This window comes from Microtus oregoni, unplaced genomic scaffold, assembly GCF_018167655.1.
Source record: "Microtus oregoni isolate MIOR12 unplaced genomic scaffold, Mior012 000013F_ref0000133, whole genome shotgun sequence".
Taxonomy (NCBI): domain Eukaryota; kingdom Metazoa; phylum Chordata; class Mammalia; order Rodentia; family Cricetidae; genus Microtus; species Microtus oregoni.
Genome location: NW_024543072.1, coordinates 41,840,830 through 41,862,746, shown reverse-complemented (window position 1 = coordinate 41,862,746; position 21,917 = coordinate 41,840,830). Strand labels below are relative to the sequence as shown.

Here is a 21,917-nt window from a genome sequence, read left to right as displayed (position 1 = left end):
AAGAATGTTCATCAAAGCACATTACCACCTATTATAAATTTAAAATGTATCTGCATTTGTATGTGGGACAGCTCTATCATATTAGGTGTAATTATTACCTGATTGTTATTTTATTTGGAAATTAAGCATGATATAAGAAGGTGTAATTTGTGTCAAGCTGACAATGGGTGGACTTGTGATGGCTATTCTTGTGTCAACTTCACATCTGTGATTAACTAAAACCTAAGCAACTAGGCATACCCGGGAAAAATTTTTCCCAATTAAATCATTTGACATGGAAAGATCCACCATTAATCCAGATCTTTGAGGTGGGAAGACCCACTTTAATCTGGGCCACACCTTCTGCTGGCAGCCTAGATAAAGAACATAAAAGAGGGAAACTATGCTCTTTGCCTGCTTACCCTCACTCTCAATGGCAAGTCCATTCCTTCACTGGCATTAAAGCCTGTTTCTTTGGGATCTCAACATATACTGAAGACCAGCTGAGACGTCCAGCTTCATGGACAGAACAATTACTGGATTCTTGGACTTTCCATCGATAAGACAGCCATTGTTGGGCTAGCTGGACCATAGCCTGTAAGCCACTCTAATAAATACCTTTTCTAGAGAGAGATGGATTGATAGGTGGATGGATGGATTGATAGATGGACAAATAGATTGATTCATTCTATCTGTTCTAGAGAACACTGACTAAATACAACACCCACTTGGCAAAACTCACCAAAATATTAATTTGGCATTAACTAAGAATCCATGTGTTAGCATCTAAATAACAGGAATCTTAAGAGACTTAAGAAAATAGCAATTTAAGATAATGGCCAAGAAGTTAAAGATAACAATTAACCTTCCTATGGCTCAGTTACATAATGTGTGTGTGGAGGGGTGGGGCAAAGCAAGGCATCCAAAAAGAGGACCCTGGAGACAAAGAGATTAAAAAAACTACAACAAAATCTCACATACAAATTATCGAGAGAATGCTATTAGGTAACTGAAAGCAGTAATTTCGAAAGTGAGGGTGGGGGTATCCTTAGTAGGTAAAATGGGGAGGGGGTGTTCAGTAGGTAAAACTGCTTGTTGCTGAACCCGAGTTCAACCTCACATAGTAGAAAAGCCCACAAGCTGTCTTTAATTTCTACAAATGCTTGGTGGCATGCACACACCTAAGTATGTGTACACCCATGAGCATGCACACATGTGTGTGCGCACACCCACACACACAATAATTTTCTTTTAAGACAGAAAGTAAGGAGAGACAAAGAGAAAGAGGGTAGCTGTGAACGTAGCTTGGTGGCTGAACTTATATGCTCAGCATGTGTGGGTTCATTTGTCAACACCAATAAAGAAAAACAAGATGTAAGATCTTCAAATTGAACAACCACCATAGGAAAAATGTAATTGGAAACCCCGATTAATAGTAAAGAGTAATCCCGCGTCCTTAGGAAGAGTCAAGCGATTCCAAAGAGGGAGCAGGATGCCAGCAGTAGGGAGACAGGTATGACTGAAAGGGACAGCAGGAAGGAAAGTTCCAAAATGGAGAGTTGTTTCAGGTATCTAAGTAATATAGGTCTGTATGCACAATAAAGCATTACAGAACTACACGGACATGCATGTACAATAAACATCACAGAACTACATGGACATGAATGCACAATAAAGCATCACAGAACTATACGGATATGCACGCACAATAAAGCATTACAGAACCACACAGACATGAATGCACAATGAAGCATTACAGAACTACACGAACATGCATGTACAATAAACATCACAGAATTACAAGGACATGAATGCACAATAAACATCATACAATTACATGAACATGCATGCAAAATAAGCATCACAGAACTACGCGGACATGCATGCAGAATAACCATCACAGAACTACATGGACATGCATGCACAATAACCATCACAGAACTACACAGATATGCATGTCTAGACACTACTCTCTGATTTTGATACAGTACTACCACGAAGGTATAATTGCAGGAAAATCAGGTACAAGGTATGGGGGATTTCTCTGTATAGGTTTTGCAACTTCCCATAAATCTAATATTTGTACTTTTTTTTTGCAACTTTCTATGTGCTATTAACTACCTTAAAAAACAGTATTTAAAAATGGACATTAAAAAATCCACTTAAGGGATTAGAAAACTAGAATTGGGGGCTGGAGAGATGGCTCAGAGGTTAAGAGCACTGGCTGTTCTTCCAGAGGTCCTGAGTTCAATTCCCAGCAACCACATGGAGGCTCACAACCATCTGTAATGAGATCTGGTGCCCTCTGCTGTGTGCAGGCATACATGCAGGCAGAATGCTGTATACATAATAAACAAATTATTTAAAAAAAAAAAAAAGAAAGAAAGCTAGAATTGTATTAGGACTCAGCACTCTCTTCTTCAGTTCTGACCTGCACTTACAGCTGCCTAGACTTTAGGGAATTTTGACCTGTTCTACCTAACCTCCCATCAGCCCAGGGAAATGGCTCAATTGTTAAAGTACTTGCCATGCCACTATGAGGACCTAAGTTCAATGCCCAGTTTACAGGCAAGCACTGCAGCAGGCACCTAATTTCCAAAAATAAAGTGCAGGGACTAGAGATGACTCAGCAGCTAACAGCACTTCCTGACCTTGCAGAGGACACGGGTTCAGTTCCCAGCACCACTTCCAGCTAACAACCTTCTGGGGACACTCTCTTCTGGCCTTTATAGGCATTGCATACACACAGTGTACAGGCAAAAACAAATCCTTAAAAACAAAAAGTGCAGAGCAAAGAGGAGGACATCTGCTGTTGACCTTTGGCCTCCATCCACTCACACTCAGGCAGTACAGAGATCTTAGGGAGGGGGACTAATGTACTTCACTAATCTATTTGAAAAACAAAGTATTTGTGAGATGAAGTCTTGCTACATATCCCAGACTGGCCTTGAACTCACTGCAAATCCCCTGCCTCAGCCTCCCAAGTGCTAGGATAACAAGTGGATACCACAATGCCCTCTAAATGTTTTCTTAGAAGGGCTTTCAGAACGGGTCTGCAGTCACCGTGAATAAACAACCTGATGCACCAATGACGGCAACCTGATGGCTGAGGGAGCTCAGGCAGCGCAGGGAGGGCCTGTTACTCTGCACACAATTTATTTGGCTGTCCTTTTTAAAATCTGGATACTGTCAGTTCATTTTACAAACATTAATTATCTGACTTCTTCAGAGAAAAACAGAAAATTTAAAACTTCCCTTTTTTGTTTCAGACTCTAGGATCTTCCTACAAAATGACACTACAGTGTGACAGGAGACATGTTTTGCGGTGACTGTCATCCTTACACTGACGCCTTGGTCACACAGAACTGCCTATACTGAAGCATCTAACATGAACACCAAAGAACTGAAGTGACTTAGTGACTCACACAATGCTTTGTAAGGCCTAAGGTAAGACAGACAGCGCTGTTTGGTGCGCTGTGCAAGTAAGCCTCCTTCTCAGCAAAGAATAATGAAATCCCGCAGCCCTGGCACACGGACATTTCTTCTAATGCGCTGAACTTGCAATTCTAAGCTCAGCAAGTAAAGGGAATCTTCAAATAATGCCTCAAATACATAAAACAATTTTAACAGTTGCTCAAATGCATTTCAGAATGTGCATGGATTCACTGTGAATCAGTAACTATGAAGATCAGTTTCCAGTTACATTTATTTCAGAAGCACAGGGAAGGCAAAAACCCCACAACTGATGACCACCTACCCTATGAGAGAATGACTCAATTCACAGGAGTCACAGCTTCTCTTACGTCTTGTAGGTTTGATCTAAATTTCATCTTGTAGGTTCCAACACTCTTAAAAGGACTGTTCTAAGGGTGATGATGTAGGGTTACCTATAGATAGAAGAAGAGAAAAGGCCAATATAGACCAGCATATAGACAGAGATCGAGGGAGGAAAGAAAACAGGGGAGTCCCAAAGACTGGGGGCGAGGGAAGTGACTAGGACAGAGGATGTCCATGAGAAGGTTAGCTGCTGCTGAGGTAGCATTGTGTTCAGGGTGGAGCCTTTAAAGAGACAGGACATCCATTTGTACCCAGTTTATATGGTTATAAAGAAGTCATCGCCACAGATAAAATGTCATTCATGCTTGCATTTTTAATAAAAACGAAAAAACAAAACTGAAACTATGCAACTTAACAAGGTATGTTAAATTTCTAAAGTACGCAAGTCTTCTTTACTTCCCTCCTCCCGGCATGTCAGCGCTACCTCTGATGAGATCAGAGATAAGGACAGAAGCTATTTCTACTTCCACAGATGCCAGAACAACCATCTTCCTTCCTTTCTCTGTCCTGCCAGAAGCCTGACCTTACTAGTTCAAGGCAAGGAACAGCAGTAACACACACTGACAAACGGCTCCATCTTGCTTCTAACAGAACTCCCACATTATTCTAGTGTACAAGGCCTTTTGCAGCTTCTATTCTCTCACAAACTCCACGATCTGCTCACATTTTAATGCAACGACTATTTTTATTAAAACAGGATAATATTTATTAGAATTTTGTATGTTGCTAAGATTATAGTCTTTGGGCAGACACAAAAACATCTGTGGTGGTGCCGCCTTTAATCCCAGCACTCAGGAGGCAGAGGCAAGCGGATCTCTGTGAGTTCGAGACCAGCCTGGTCTACAAGAGCTAGTGCCAGGACAGGCTCCAAAGCTACAGAGAAACCTTGTCTCGAAAAAAAAAAAAATCTGTACAGAAAGTCTTTTATACATCCAGCAAGAAATATGTCAAAAGATAAATTTTTCAGAAGTATTTTCCTAACTTGGCTAGCATTCTCCTACAATCTTTAGTGTGTCAATCATACAGATGAGGTTCACATCTCCTAGTAGAAAATGTGTGTTCACTGATGCAGTTCTGAGTACTCACTGGAAGGCTAGCTCCAGGACCTCCCTCAGATTGAAAACAAAACCATAAAAATCATTAGATTTGTGCACGACCCATGCACGTTCTCCACCATGCTTTACAGCACCTGTAGCTTACATGTAACACCTCACACAAGGCACCTGCAGGTCTGTTCTGCTGGTGCCATCTTGCAATGCTCTGAATGATCAACAGATAAATCAATTTACATTCTCAGTGTTGCCAATGGACCAGGTCTTAATTTATAAATTAAGGTTAATTATATGCCTTATATGAAAAGCTTAGGCAAAAAGTGTCTTACATTTGGTTTTCCAATTTTGGAAGGTACCCAATCTGAAAACAGAAAACAACAACAACTAATTAATTAATTAATTTAAAAAATGTCCCAAACTCCTTAAGATCTTCAGGTTCAGACTACTGAGCTGTTATACTGTATTGAGCAATGCCAGGGAAAGAAGTCTATACATGTATAGTACAGACAGATCTCTTTTTTCCAAATATTCTGGCTCTGTTATTAGTTGGAATTAAAGTGTGGCATTCTCTTCAGCATGTATAATGTTTGTTAGAAAAGTTTTAGGTAGACCTTGTCCTTTAAGAATACTTAAGAACCTTGTGCCGTGGTCTGAATGAGGTGTCCCCTACAAGGCATTTGAATACGTGGTCCTCAGTTGGAAGCTATTTGGCAAAGAGTAGGAGGTATGGCCTTATTGGAGCATGTCACTGGGGAAGGGCTTAAGACTTCAAAAGCTTCCAGCTATTTCCAGTGAGTGTTCTGTGCTGCCTCTGAATCGGGAATGTGAGCACTCAGCGGTTACTACTCCAAGTTCCTGCAGCCACCAGCTTTCTGCCATAGAACTGAAAGTCCCAATAAAACCCTTCCTTCTATAAGTAGCCTTAATAATGTTTTCTCACAGCAAATGACTATAATGAAGATTTTAAATAGAATTCAACCCTTAATTAAGGCTTACAGAAAGATTAAAGAGTTACTACTGGATTTTAAGTCAGCTTTCTGGCAAAACTCACCCTGAACTGAATGATACAAAACTCACCCTGAAGAGAAATACCACTAGCATAATAAATGCAGCGACGACCTCAGCAGAATACAAGTTTTGTAGAACATCAGAAAACTCACAACAGACAAAACTACTCTAGACGTTAGTGTAGTGGGATGGAGATGGAAGTGTGCTGTGGGGGTGAGGGTAGGGAGCTTTGAGAGTAAAGGCCTCACCTACCGCTAATCTGCTCTCTGCTTGAATTTGCAGTTCAAGATAGGTTCTCAATTTCCCACTCCAACAGCCACACTTGCGGCTTGCTGCCAATGCTCCCCTGTCCACGAGAGATTCTTAAGCCTCGGGAATCATAAGTCTAGATAAACTCCTTCTGCAAGCTGCCTGTTAATGGAGTTTTAGCATAGCAATAGAAAAGTAATTTATCTGATGGAACCTTTCAGAATACAGTCAGAACTTTTTCAACATGAGAAAGCTCATGGAAAGAGGCCCTATGAATGTGTAAAAGCTTTCTTCATAATCCAAAGAGAAATCATACCTTTGAGATGAGATCCATGGATATGAGAAAAACTTTATTAATAAAGGCTGGGCAGCAGAAATGATACTAGAATTAATGAATGTATAAAGCCATCTAGGTAACTTTTTTACCTTAATCAGTACTAGAAAATTCAGCCTTAAGGAAGAAACATTAAGGGGGGGGGGCACTTCTGTATACAGAAAGAATGTCTCTTTTAGATATGTCATTTTAATGTCACATTAAAGGTGTACATCTTTAATTCCAGCACTCGGAAGGCAGAGGCAGGTAAATCTCTCAGTTCAAGGTCAGCCTGATCTACAGAGAAAGTGCCAGGACAGCCACAGCTACACAGAGAGACACTGTCTCCAAACAAAACCAAACAAAACCAACAACAAAACAAATAAAAGCAAAAAATAACCAGCAATAACAACAAAAATATCACATAGCCCTGGTAACAGACTTTTGTAGAAATGGCTCCAAGCATGCTAAGACACGGGAAGGGATTAACAGTCACTGCTTCAGTTCACACTAAACAAGAGACAAAGTTTCTGCCAGTGTATGATGACAGACCTCCAACAAGCACAGGACTTGTGGTGGCTCCTCCACTATTCTCACTCCTGAAGAAGGCTGTAGTTTTGATGGACGTTCTTCTGACAGCTCTAACTACATATAATACAGCTCTGGTTCTGAGATGACCCACTGCTGGGACTACTCAAAGATCTGGCAGATGCAAGAACTCCTTTGCACATCCATGGTTTTTAAAGTCAGAAACAAGGAACATATTCGTGGTACAATGCATGAGTGGCAAAGCTAAGAAAAAATATTACGACTCTTCCGACTCCTTGTTCTAATAACTAGAAATCTTACTTTGCGATTCAGAAAACAAAGTAAGTGAAATGAAAGCTTAAAGTTTAGAAGGCCTAGGGCTCAGTGGTTAAGCGCATTGGCTGCTCTTGCAGAGGACTCGGTTGGGTTACTAGCACCCACAAGGTCTGTAATTCCAAGTGCTGTCCTCTGATCTCCACAGGTACTGCATATGTATAGGTACATACATGCAGGCAAACATAAAATAAAAAGAAGTTAATCTTTAAAAGAAAATTACAGAGTGCTGACATTTCCCTTTCTTTGCTTTCTGAAAATCCATGATAGAAATGTCTTCATTTTGCCACGCCTTCCCTGCCATGATGTACCAAAACTCAGAATCTGAACTAAAAACAAATCCTTTCTCCTTTAAAGCGGGGGGGGGGGGGGGTGCAGGCAGGCAAAGAAAATGGGAGAAGCAGGAGAGAGGGAATGTACTCAGCATCTAGGGGTGAAAGCCTTAGTGTGTGTAAGGCCCTGAGATTTTTCCCAGCACTACTTTAAAATTAAAAATAAACCAAAGAATTTACTTTGAACTGTGAGCTGGACACTGATTTGCAGGCGACAACAAAGCCTGCAGCAGCTGGCAGTGGAAAGTGGCGAGGCAGAGAGAGCAGCAGAGCACTGCGATGCAGAGAAGCCCTGGGCAGAAGACGCTCAACTTCCTTCCGGCTCTGGCAACCACATCACTACGCTCCCCTCATCACTAGGGGTTATGTACTAGCAGGGAGAACAACTAAATTCTGATTCTGTATGGCAGAAATCACAATGTGAGGAAATGTGAATAAATCACATCACATTAGCCACAGGCTGCCTGTATACCAGTCCTTTATGTGAAGTGAGGGGAGGCTTGCATGTAATTCGCAAGTGTCCACCATATATTTTAAACAATGTACAGTCCTGTCAACAGTTTCTAGACCCATTTTTCCCAAATATTTTTTATCCAACTTTGGCTGAACCCACATATTAGTAGCTAATGCCAAATTGCTTTCTTAGTTAGCATGCACAAGATGAGGTTACAGATAAAAGAGTCTAAGGGAAGCCCCCAAGAAAAGACCAACAGTCAGGTATGCAGCCAGTAAGAGTGTTTATTAAAATTTAAAAACTAACAACATGTTGGGGTGGCAAATGGCGACCCCCAAAGAAGGTCACAAGCTCCTTTTAAGCAGTTAGGGGAATTCCGGGGAGGAGGGTTTAGTCTGATTAGTGGAGGAAAGATTAGTCTGGGGACCGACTGGTGGGAGGCCCCAGCGGTTAGGGTAGGGAACGCTAGGCTAGTTATCGGGAGCCTGTGGTCATCTGCTGATTGGCTGGCCCTGAGTTTCCCCAGAACTGTTTGCTCCAGCTATCTCAGTTCCCTGGCAGGGGCTGTTAGAAACCTGTCATGGCCCTGGGCTGGCTCCCAGCCTCTCTCACTTTCATATGAAAATGATTTTTTGACAGTTTAAGATGTAAAAGACTTTCATGAAGTATGTGTATAATTTATTTAACACTTTATATGAGGTTACATGTAGAATTCAAATTTGGAATAGACATGAAAATAAATACAGCAGTTTCAGCTCAGAGACAGCCACTAGCTTAAGTTTAACAAGAAAGTCCTTCACTCCTTAGTGGGATTAGTATGTTAAACTCTACATCTAAGTAATACATATCACTTTAGGCTAATAAAAAAGCAAATAGATTACATCAGCTGATACCACAGCTTAAAGATTTCTAAAATGTAGTACTATTTCAGAAACTATTCATTGGTATTCAGTAGTTTCAGCGATGTTTGTGGTTTATAGGCCAGGACTAATACATTTAAGTCATGTACCTGGATGGATGCTAGCCACCAATGCTTAGCATAAAAAAACAAGACAAACACAAAAGCATTGAAATGCCATTTACATCAAAGTTTGGAAAGCTGAAACTTGAAATGGTACATATTATTAAGCAATACCTATACCTGGGGAAATATGAGCAACTAGACAGGAATAATACAGTCTATTACTGGACGGTGTTCATTTGAGTGGGAAGGTACCAGAAAAGCTTTAGGGGGACAGGCTAGTACACAGAAATTTATCTTACAGTTCTTTCAACCTTGTTTATGTCTTTTTTATCTCATAACAAAATAACAAGCATTCTTCTGCCACATGACACATCCTACATATGCTGGCAGATTTAAAGTGATCTTGTGATTCAGCAAGACTGGTGTCTAACAAGAGTATCTCGGTTTACATTGCTCCCAACAGATATTCTATCAGTTTGTTAAAACTTCCTTCCATTTTGTGAGCATTTCCTAAATACTACTGCTTATCCTGGACACAACCAATACCACACTGCACTAGTTTCTTCCCAGATGACTGGCCTGTTGCTGCCCTTTGATCTCCTTAGCAGTTCCTACACATCTCACACAGGGCTCTTCTTAACGTACTTCCTGGCAATCCTATCCACATTTTATTTATTTGGACAAGGGGATTGAACCTAAGGCCTAGTGCTAAGCACATATTCTACAACTACCCTCAGGCCTTACGTGCACCACACATCACAGCTTTATACTGATATCTTTCAAACTGACATTTCCAGCTCAGACTAAAAACACATGCCATTATACACTGCCTGACTGAACTGTTCCCTGGGAAGGGGTTAAGAAGCATGTAAAATTAATAATGTTCAAAGTCAAACTCTTGCCCTTGTCAACCAAATCTGCCGGTCCCTCTTGGTCCAGCACCGCACATTATGTTCTACGTGAATGGCAGCAGTGTGATACAAACATTATAATTTCTCACTTTGGAGAATATCAGCTACTCACATTTGATTTTAGACCAAAAACTCTAGTGCCACGACTCCCCCTGCATACACGGTGTGACAAGCTCTCCTCATCTTTCCACTCATACACTAATGCAAGCACGTATCTCTCAAGTTATCTTGTTCACCTCATATCCTGTCAACAGTACGAGTTACTTAAAACCTAAATCAGAAAATAATGTTAGTCTTCTGCTCAAAACACTCTTATGATGGGCTGGAGAGACGACTCAGTGGTTAAGAACACATACTGCTCTTGAAGAGGCCCTGAGTTTGATTCCTAGAACCCACATCAGACACTTCACCGTCACCTGTGAACTCTGACACCGACTTCTTAACTCCATGGGCAATTATACTCACATGAACACACACAGTTAGAAACGACTCCCCCAATGTGTTGTGGAAAAATCTTTTTGTACACTGTGAAGAAGTGTCACTCTGGTTGGTTTATTAAAGAGCTGAACAGCCAACAGCTAGGGCAGGATTTCCAGACACAGAGGATACTAGGAAGAAGAGGGGAGGAATCACCAACCAGACACAGAGAAAGCAGGAAATCAAAGTGAGCCCAACTGTGAGTGAAGGTAATAAAGCCACAAGGCAGGAAGTAAATGAATAGAAGTGGGTAAATTTAAGTTGTAAGAACTAGTCAGAAACAAGTCTAAGCTATCAGCCAAGTGTTCATAATTAACAACAAGTCTCCATGTGGTTATTTGGGAGCGGGCAGGTGGGACACCAATGGCTTACCACCTTCATCAGAATAACTGTCTCCAAAGTAACATATTCATCTAGCCCTCACTCAACTGCTGTCTCTTACACATAGCCCTTTCATCTAATTTAGAAAAACATAATTCACTAGCCTTTGCTCACCTGTTCCTGAATAAAACACATTTCCCCAAAATACCTTAATACAGTGGTTCTCAATCTTCCTAATGCTGGGTCCCTTTAATACAGTTTCCCATGTTGTGGTGACCCCAACCATAAAATTATTTTATTTTATTTTTTTTTTTATTTTATTTTTTTTAAGTTTTTCGAGACAGGGTTTCTCTGTGGTTTTGGAGCCTGTCCTGGAACTAGCTCTTGTAGACCAGGCTGGTCTCGAACTCACAAAGATCCGCCTGCCTCTGCCTCCCAAGTGCTGGGATTAAAGGTGTGCGCCACCACCGCCCGGCCATAAAATTATTTTAATTGCTACTTCGTGATTGTAATTTTGCTTCTGCTATGAATGTAAACATCTGTGTTTTCCAATGGTCTTAGGGTACCCCTGTGATAGGGTCATTCAATCCCAAAAGATGTCACAACCCACTGCCCTCATGGTATGCAGTCTCACCTCCTTAAGGATTTTGCTTCTCAGTTAAGTCTTCTTGATGATCCAATCTAAAACTGAAGCCCCTCTACACCTCATGTCCTCTGATCTCCCCCTTTAGTTTTCATAATACTGCTTAGCTCACCTCACTGGAACATTACAATCTGTGGGGGCAAATCTCAGTGCATGTTTACTGTTATTTCTCCAGCAACTAAACCAGTGCTAACACATAACAGGCACTCAGTATACTCACTGCATTACAGCACAACACTGCAGATGACAAGAATAAGATGTTAGTCTACAGAAAACAAACAAGTCCAACTTCCCCTGACAACTCAAGGAAGCAGAAGAAGCACAGGCTCGGCAATTAAGGATTAAAAGGAGGCCATTTTGCTAGACCAAAAAGAGTAGAAAATGTGTTTAGAAGCAAGAAAAGGCAACATGATGAAGAGATTCACAGATCCTGTATTGATGTGAACACATTTTCAATGTTGCTTGCCATGAGATAGAGAACAGATCCCAGGGGTCAGAACAGAGTAGAAGCTCACTGTGATCGTTTATCTGTATTGTCAACAGAATGGACTTAGTCACTCAGAAGATGAAGTAGCACATGTCCAGGAGTGCCTGTGAAGGTTTTCCAACAATGACCAAGTAAAAGACCCACCCACTCTGAATGAGGAGAGCACCATACCCGGGCTGAGGGGCCTGCTGAGTGCCAGCACACCCCTCTGTCTAAGGCCTACAAGATATCAACGGCTCTGGTTCACCACGCCTTCCCACCAGGCAGATGGGACTTTGTCAAACCACAAAGCTCAAGTTGGTTCTTGTGGGTATCTTGGGCATGGTGACTAGAAAAGTGACCAGTATCTACACAGATCAAGTGAGAGGGCACTGCAGAGACCCAATGGAGAAAAGATGGTTTCTTAGATTGGGGAGCTGACATTAGAAAAACTAGGTATTTATTAAGGTAGGACAAAATCAACAGAGCTGAGCACAGTAGTGGATACCTATAACCCAGAACTAAGGAGGTGGAAAAAGGGCAATCAGGTCTTATACCTTCAGCTATATATACTGAGTTCAAGGCTAGCCCGGGCTACCTAAGACCTTGTTTCGAAAAGGGTTGGGGAGTGGGAATCAAAGGGATTGTGCTGAAGAAGAAGATTGTGTGTGAGGAAATAAAGTCAAGGGAAACTTGAAGGTTCACAAAGTATTATTCACTGTCCAAAGGTAAATGATAAATCCTCTCAGAATGGAAGTCTACATCTTCAGCTAACATCCTAGTGTACAATGTACAGAACACCTGAAAGGAAGCTACCCCAGCTAAAAACATGCAGTAATCGAAAGGCAACTCTAGAATCATAAAACTTAGCACAAGGGAAAAGTATAAAATATCTGAATAAAAACCTATGCCGATTATAAGCATACTTTGGATATTGTAGGTTAAATAAAATCACCTATTGATTTTACCTATTTCTTTTTACTTTATAATGTAGCTACTACATGATGCACAGTTAAATAAATGATACTAGATTTCCATGGGTTATCATGAGTCACGTGAAAGAGCAATTATAAATGGGTTTAGTCAAAAGAAAAATTATTCTTAGAAGACTTAAATTCTAGGGGAAGGGATAATTTTTGCCAAGATAACAGAAATGAATATCCCAGAGCTTTTTGTTTTGACCATTGAAATACAAAAACCATTGTCTGCCCATTATTTATAAAGTATACAGTTCTTCTTTGTTTACTATTAATCCGATAGCTCTGCTTTTGAAGCCTTCTGCAGTGTAGAGAAAGACACTCAAGAGGCCTGTGGAAAATGACAGGGACCAGAGAACATGCAGGCAGCTCTCCTGTCACTTGATAGGCAGCAAAGTTGACATACTAACACATTACATAGCCTACCTAGGGAAAAAACAATCATGATAACCTGTTTATACCTTAAATGTAATGCTTTATTAGTTATTGGAGTGCTTTAGGTCACTATAGATTTGTATGTAACACAACAAGTACTTCTCATTATTCCCAAAAGAACCAACCATGAATTATCAAAATGGCTTTGTTTGGAGGTCAAAAAAATTAAGTTTATAGTCTTACTCACTAAGAGCAAAAACTGTCTTCTCAGAATCTAAGCCTAGTGCCAACACCGAGCTATTATTATAGTTTAGATATGACCTGAATGTGTCCCCAAGGGCACATGTGCTAAGGCCAAGTCTCCAGTGCAGGGAGACAGGAGAAGTAGTTAGAGGTGGAATCTTGTACAAAGGAGTCAGCGCAGGAGCACTCAAGGAGTGGGGTAGTTCTCCGGGAGTGGGCTGGCACGAAGACCACCACACTTGGCCGTTTCACACAGCCATTTCCTTTTCTACGTTACTGCCACATTGTGAGACAGCCCATGGGACTTTCACTTAAGGTCCTGAACTGCCAGGCTCTAAAACTTTTATGTAAATAGACTTCTTCTATAAAAAGTATCCAGCACCAGGCATTTTGCTATAGCAATACAAAGCAGACTAAGACAGTTGTATTTAAAAAATAACTTCACTATTCCCTCATCAATAAAACAAAAATATTACTATACACAGGCCTTAAAATGATAAACTATTCTGAACATGGTGATGGATACCTTTAATCCCAGCACTCAGAAGAGAGAGGCAGGGGAACTCTGTGAGTTCGAGGACAGCCTGGTCTACAGAGCGAGTTTTAGCAGAGCCAGGGCTACACAGAGAAACCCTGCCTCAAAAAACCCAAAAGATAAACTATAAACATATTCTAACACACACACCCGTGTTTACAGAGAGTGGGCAGATATGTACCATTAGTCCTTTTTTTTACTGGGGGGAAATGTGTTTCCTGGTCCTCCTCTAGAATATCAACCCAGCGCTGCCCAGCCTGGCCAGCTAAGTTCATGCTCCACAGGAAGGTGGAAAGATTTCACTAAAGTTATTCTCTGACCTCTGCAATGCCCCCACACCACTTACATCATGTGAGCACACAGAGTAATTTTTAAAATTTAAATAAGCTAAAATAACATAATCACATATAAAATTAAGGTAGAAGGTAAAATTACTAAATTATGTCTAATTTTCACCTTCCTATTAAAAAGCCTCAATCCTCTGAGTAAATCATTTAACTTCTATAAGTCTATTTACTTCCTTCAGTAATGAAATCAAATTAGTTGACTCAAACATCCCACTTATGATTAAAAAATGTACTATGGTGAGTGTTGTATGAGTCTCCAAGGACTGAATAAAACATAGGTAAGTTATAAGCTTCTGACATCTATGATTAATATGAAATACATTTTGAATTTCTTAAACATCTTAAGATAACATGGCTAAGCATTCTCTGTATTCACAAGGAATCTTCTTAGAACTACTTACATCCGGCTGAATAGCTTTAAACACTGGCACATCCATTAGTGTTATCTGACCCTGAAAGACAAAGGGGGTTTTATTTCGTTCTGAATGCCAAGTTCTTTGGAACCCTATGATACGAAATTTGTTCAAAATAAAAGAAATAAAATTTCTACTCTATACTAAATTACAGAATATACAGTCTTTAAATACTTACAGGGAATAGAAATCGCAGTCTTTCTGCCATTACACATATTACTCCTAGTTATCGCATCCCTAGGGAGGCCAGTAGAGAGAACTTCTGGGCACTACCATCCATCGATGGAACAGCAGTTCTCTCAGCACTAAGGCTGATGTCAATCCCTCGTCCCCACGTGGCAGAGGCAAAGAACAAACTCTCAAGCTGCCCTCTGACCACACATGTACCATGGTGTATGTGCCCCCTTCTCATACAAATAAACAAATCCATGTTAAAAAACAAAACAAAACAAAAAAACTTAAGAGAAGCAATCAGGAGAGGGTAAACACACACTACAAACAAGAACACTGTTCCTGGAATGCAGAGTGGTTTAAGACTAAAAAAGCAGTTTATTTAGTTAACAAAAGGTAAAGAAAGACCTAAATAAATGAACATTTATGTCAGCAAAAAAAATTTTCTAGAGGGCTGGAGAGATGGCTCAGTGGCACTGGCTGCTCTTCCAGAGGTCCTGAGTTCAATTCCCAGCAACCACATGATGGCTCACCACCATCTGTAATGAGATCTGGCGCCCTCTTCTGGCATGCGGGCATACATGGAGACAGAATGTTGTACACATAACAAATAAATAAATAAATCTTTAAAAAAATTTTTCTAGATAATTCATGATAGTCTTATGATTGAGAAATCACATTTTCCAATTTTTAAATTCACAAAATAGCAAAAAGTACTTTTGAACATACTAAGGTGGTTTGAGTCAGCAAAGGAAGAAATAGGTACGTATCCATTCTTTACCAGATGGGGGAACAAGAAACTGCCCTTTAAGAAGGAAGCTGCCCCTCCACCTCATCTTTCTCTTGCTCTACACTTGTGCTAGTCTCCAGCTCTAACTCAGTCACAGTAACTCAAGTATATGAACTGCGTGCAAATACTGGAAAGCTAGAGGCAGAAAGCTTACCGCGTATTCTTCCGGCGTAACCTTAAGAACATCAAATACCACTGCATCAAAGCTTTTCTTCAATTCAGAGCCCTTCTCACTTAGCGACTCAGAGCTGCTACTTTTCTGTCAAAGAAGAAAACACAGCCCTTAGACACTGTCTCAGCCAGGGTCACACAAAGAAGACAGTCCTCAAAAACTGAGGACCTAACTTGGAGCCTCCAACACTCATGTAAAATCTAGGCAGAATGTACACTTCTATAACCCCAGTGCTGGGCAGCATGCAGAGAAAAGAGGACCCATGGAATTTGCTGGCCAATCAGACCAGCTGACTCATAAGCTCTGGGTTCAGTGATAGCCGCTCTCAAAATCAAACTTCAGAGTGAATGAAGATACCTATATGCAAGAGCTTATGTCTACATGCACATGTGTACAGCCATGTGAACATAAACATACACACACACACACACACACACACACACACACACACCCGGCAAACACCGGAGCTACGAACACTGTGTAATAAAAGATACAGAAAAGGTGAGTAGAGCATGTTGCTTAGTTGGAAGAATGCTATATAAAGAGTCAGAAAATTTGAAAGCAATGTTGAATTTCCATTTTTTAGGTTCCTATGTAAGCTACACTACTGTATTTTTCTTCAATAAACATTCTGATGTTCCCTAGTTGCAGAAGAAGGGAAAGAAAAGAGAACACTGCACATCTACAGTCATGCATCACCTAACAATTCAGATACTGTCAACGTGTTGTTAAGCAACCTTGTCAATTATCACCACAGTTTACTCACACAGTCCACAATGGCTACAACATGATCACGGCACCCATACACAAAGTCGCTACTGATCAAAATGCCATTATGCAAGGCATGACTGTATTTGTAACTTTAAAAACTAGGAGAAACAGAAAATACTCTTGTAATATAAACTACAAGATAATATTCAGAACTCCACTTATTAAACAATGGTCTAAGCCATTCATACTTGTTAATATATGTTAATGGCTGATCGTGGATGTCAATTTGACACATCTAATAAAAAGAGAACTTAATGAAAAAATAGCCCCCATCGGACTGTGTGCTGTAGACATGTCTGTGGGGCATTTTCTTGACTGCTAATTAAGCCCAGACACTGAGGGAGGCACCACCACCCTTAGGCAGATGGATCTGGGCTGTCTAAGAAAGCTGGCAGAGAGAACAAGCCAGTAAGCAGCTTTCCTCCAAGGAAACTACTTTAGTTCCTGCCTTCAGTTTTCTTCCTTGACTTTCTGCACACTCAATCTGTAAATGGAAATTAACCCTTTCCTCCCCGAGTTGCTTTTGGTCATGGAAAGCCTTTCTTTTTGTTTAAACAGAAAAGAGGAAATGGTGTGGGAAGTCCTTCTGTCTATATTTTGATTTTATTGGTTAATGAATAAAGAAAACTGGCTTGGCCTATAGCATAGCAGGAAGAAGGCAGAGTTAGGAGAAGCCATGGATTAGCTGCCTAGGACAGATGCTGGGAACTTTAGCTGGTAAGCCACAGCCACATGGCCATATACAGAATACTAGAGATGGGTTAGTTTAGGATATGAGTTTAGCCAGAAATACGCTTAAGCTATTGGTCAAACAGTATTGCAAATAATATGGTTTTCTGAGTGGTTATTTCATAGTTGGGCGGTCGGGACAAGCAAGTGACCCTTCCCCCAACAGTATTTAGCACAACAGAAAGCAACTACAACAAACCTGGTTTCAGAAGATAGGGGTTGTTGGGACTGACCTGACAGTGGTTTTTGGAAGATTTCAGAACTTTGGGTTAGAAAAGTCATTGAATGCTCTGAGCTTAAAGGGCTCTTCTCTAAGATCTTAAAAGCCAAGAATGCTGAAAGAAAACGCATGCTGTAGGAAGACTTGCAGCTTGTGATTACCCGCCTACTGGGGCATGGCGTCTTATACTATATACGTGGACGCAGAACCTGCGTCTGCCCCTTTTCTTTCTCCTTTTGGCCAGCTGCTCGTTTGGATTGTTGGACTCAACCTCTGTCCACCGTTCAAGCAGAAAATTCTGATTTGTAAGTTTACCCCCAAATAAACAACTATCTATTTCTCAGTTCTGAGCTAGTGTGGAATTTCTTTTAAGCGTCCATTCATGAATAGGTCACCTCTTCAAATGCAGACAATGGAGGTCTGGCTGTGAAGCTTCAGAGTAAAGCACAGACTATCCAGGCTGTTCACGTGACAGTCTGGATTAAGACTTTACGGAAATAGCCAGTGCTGAAGAGTCATCCGCAATTATTAGGAGTACAGCATCACTGAGACAAAATCTTCTGGGAAGTATTTCCCTGAGACCAGTGCACAGTGAGGGCCAGGCTGAACTTCAAGCTGGAAGCTGAACATGACAAGATGTAAGAGCCTCACATGGTACTGAGGTTGAAAGCATGAAGAGGTCATAGAGAGGAGCTGCTGCTTTGCACCATATGGTGCAGCTGGAATTCTTGCAGAGAAGTCTGGAGCAGCTGTGGTAAAGGTGCAGCCTCAGCTGCAGAAGAAGCCCCAGGACCAATGCTGTGGGACAGTGGTCTGGACCCTGTCACTTGTATTTTAAATAAACACTGATTGGCCAGTAGCCAGGCAGGAAGTATAGGTGGGGAGACCAGGCAGGAAGTAGAAGAGGGGCAATGAGAATTCTAGGAAGAGGGAAGTTTCAGGCTGCAGTCGTCACATCACCCAGACACAGAGCAAGCAAGATGTGACTGCCTCACTGAAAAAGTTACCAAGACACATGGCTAATACAGACAAGAATTATGGGCTAATATAAGTTATAAGAGTTAGTAAGAAGCCTGAGATGCTTCACCAATCAGTTTATAATTAATGTAGACCTCTGTGTAATTTCTTTGGGACTTAATGTCTGCAGGAACTGGGCAGGACAGAAACCTCAGTCAACGACCAAGGGGTCTCAGAGAGAATTCAAGGCTTGGCACTGTAGAGAAGTGTTGGATCCCCTGGGAGAGGCAGGAAAAGCTACTGGGGCAGAAACTCTTAGACTGTCTCAGAATGGAGGAAGCAGCTGAGCACAGCATGAGTGTATTAATCCACGGCTCTCTGCTCTTGAATGGGATGTAATGTACTAGCTGCTTCAAGTTCCTGCAGTCCTGACTTCCCACGGAGACAGGCTGCCATCTGGAACTGTGAGCCAACTAAGCCTTTCTCCCTGAAGCTGCTTTTGTAGCAGAATTTATCATCACAGCAAAGGAAATGAGAGGAAGGCAGAAGACAGCAGCAGGTCTGCCGCTGTGATAACCTGACTGTGTGACTGTCTGTGGGAGGACTGGGAAGAACTGAGTGGGCCGCCCAAGTGCAGGCTAATTAGAGAAGAATGTCAGACAGACAGTGGAGGAACAAGCTCAGCTAGGACTGGGTTAAGAGTGTGTGGTAGTATGTACGGCTTCACTCTGCCTGAGTCCTGAGAACTTGAAGAAAGAAGTTAAAGATAACTGACTGACCTGCTTGACAAACTAGTGGCCTAAAGGCCACAAAAGATATTAAGGAAGAAGTCAACAGGTTCAAGTTAAGCATTGTGTCCATAAATATCTGCTTTTAAGGAAACCTGCACTGATATGTTAACAAGTCTCAAGCTTAGCACAAAGTGGGAAAACATGTTTTGTGCCAGGCAGAACTATTTAAAGTGTAGATCTTCATAACCCTCCTTCTCATCCAGTAAAGTGTATTATTACTCTGAAACCTAACACAATTCACTTACTTTTAGGAGAAGAAACAATTTTTGTTCAAATGAAATCATCTTTTATTTGGTAAGTGTTCATACACTGCTTCCTGTGAACTGGATACACAGTTACAAACCACTAACCACATACACATGACAAATATAAGGAACAGAGCCACAGTATCACAAGTAAACACACAATCTGTCTCAAGAAAGAAAATCTAGGAACAAATTTATACAAGAAAATACGTTTTTTAAGTTATAGTTTCAAAAATACCTCCCATCTGTTTATAGGATTAGAAAAGAGTTTGTTAAAAAATACAGTATTTGAAATATATCTGGAAAGACAAAATTTCTTTTCTGTGCAGTGAGAAAGGAAAAAATTCCTTGTGGAAAAACTGATATATCCAAGTTGTGACAGAAAGGGGAAAAGCCGACTGCTATGTAACATCAACACAATGTGATACTCTCTGAAGAGAATGTTAAATTTCAGTTAGAGCACTAATGGGAATTAAGGCTGAAGCAGCTGTGCCAGTGTGAGGACTTGAGCTTGGCTCCTAGGCGCCAGCACTGGTGCAGCAGAGATGAAAGGAGCCCTGGAGCTTACAGCCTAGCTAGTCTAGCTCAGTTTGTGCGCTCAGGGTTCAGTGTGAAGACACTTTGCTAATTGGTTTTTAATGTCCAACTAGACACAAACTAGAGTCATCTGGGAAGACAGAAGAACTGGAGAACTGTCACATCAGCTGTGGGCATGTCTGTGGGGAATTGTCTTGACTGATAATTTATGGGGAGGGCCCAGCCCACTGAGGCTGGCACCATCCCTAGACAGGTGGGTCTGGACCATCTAAGAAAACAAACTGAAGCCGGGCGATGGTGGCGCACGCCTTTAATCCCAGCACTCGGGAGGCAGAGGCAGGCGGATCTCTGTGAGTTCGAGGCCACAGAGAAACCCTGTCTCGAAAAACCAAAAAAAAAAAAAAAAAGAAAACAAACTGAGCGAGGTCAAAGGGAGCTAGCCAGTAAGCAGCATTCTTCCATAGTTTCTACTTCAAGCTCCTGTCCTGACTTCCCCCAATGATGGGAGTGCTACATGTAAACCAAACAAATCCTTTCTAGACCAAGTTAGTTTTAGTTAAGAGGTTTTATGGTATACCAACAGAAAGCAAGCTAGGACAGACACTGTCTGAAAACATAAACAGAGAATGGCGGAGGACAGCAGGCAACATTGCCTCTGGCCTACACATAAGAACAAACAGGTCCACAATATACCAAAGCCTGGATTAAAGGTTGCCTATGGGGCCGGGCGGTGGTGGCAGAGCCAGGTGAGTCTCTGAGAGTTCGAGGCCAGCCTGGTCTACAAGAGCTAGTTCCAGGACAGGAACCAAAAAGCTACGGAGAAATCCTGTCTCGAAAAAAAAAAAAAAAAAAGGTTGCCTATGGGAGTATCTAAAGTTAGTCAGTAGGCAATAAAGAAGCACCAGTCATTTATGGAAAGTTTAAAAGCTCTATTTTAAACAATATTAATTAAGGGCAGGAGAGATCGTTCGGGTGTTCAAAAGTGCTTCCTGCTCTTCCAGCTGACAAGATTGCACCCATGGTGGACGGCTCGCACCACCCGTAACTCCAGCTCCAGACAACCTGACACCCTCTTCTACACTCATGTGAAACACACACACACATCCACAACAACAACAACAACAGCCCATAAAAGAAAAAAGTATTACTTTCTATTAAATTTCCGTTAAATGGACCAGAAAAAGCAGGGAAGTGAGGAAGGCACAGCAGTGCATAGCTGTAATCCTAGCATATGGGAAAGAGAGGCAAGAAGAGTCTCGGCTATATCCTGGGCTTCATAAGATCTGGCATTTTAAAATAAAAACATTCTTGAGTAATTTCCACCCTTTCAGTGTGGGCAAGATCTATGACTTGCTCCTGACGAAGAACGTATGCCAGAAAAGGAATATGACATCCATGATCACATCACATAAGTTTATAGGCTTGTTGGCAGACTCTGACTCTGTTTGTGACAAAAGGATGTGGTGCCCAAAGCAACTCATGGAAACAAAACAACAACAGCAAAAAAAAAAAAAAAATGTATTTTTAAACAGGAAGCTATTGTTATAGTTCTCTTGGGCCAGGGGATTAAAGAATTAAACAGTATTCTCTTCTACCATAGTAAGAAAACACAAAAAAGTAGGAAATGCTAAAATTATTAAGAAACATACTCAAGATTTGTAAACAAAGCAAAAAAAATTGTGAGGAAAAATAAAGGCACAACATATGAATGAAAAAACTGACTTCCTTGTTCAGTCTTAACGTCCGCTTCAACTCTAAGCTACATCTGCAAGGCAAG

At 41.2% G+C, this 21,917-nt stretch overlaps 1 protein-coding gene across 5 annotated transcripts in view; it reads right to left on the bottom strand.

Moving 5' to 3' along the window:
- Positions 1-21,917, bottom strand: part of Ralgps2 (Ral GEF with PH domain and SH3 binding motif 2) — a 143,790-nt gene that overhangs the window by 85,254 nt on the left and 36,619 nt on the right. For 4 of the 5 annotated variants that reach the window (XM_041662281.1, XM_041662280.1, XM_041662282.1 and 1 more), the window contains exons 3-4: positions 15,873-15,977; positions 14,746-14,796 (exon numbers count right to left, since the gene is read on the bottom strand). The exons of the other annotated variant lie outside the window; for it this stretch is intronic. In XM_041662281.1, coding sequence (XP_041518215.1) covers positions 14,746-14,796; positions 15,873-15,977 — 156 coding nt within the window. The remainder of the gene's footprint in view (positions 1-14,745; positions 14,797-15,872; positions 15,978-21,917) is intronic. 5 annotated transcript variants of the gene reach the window in all.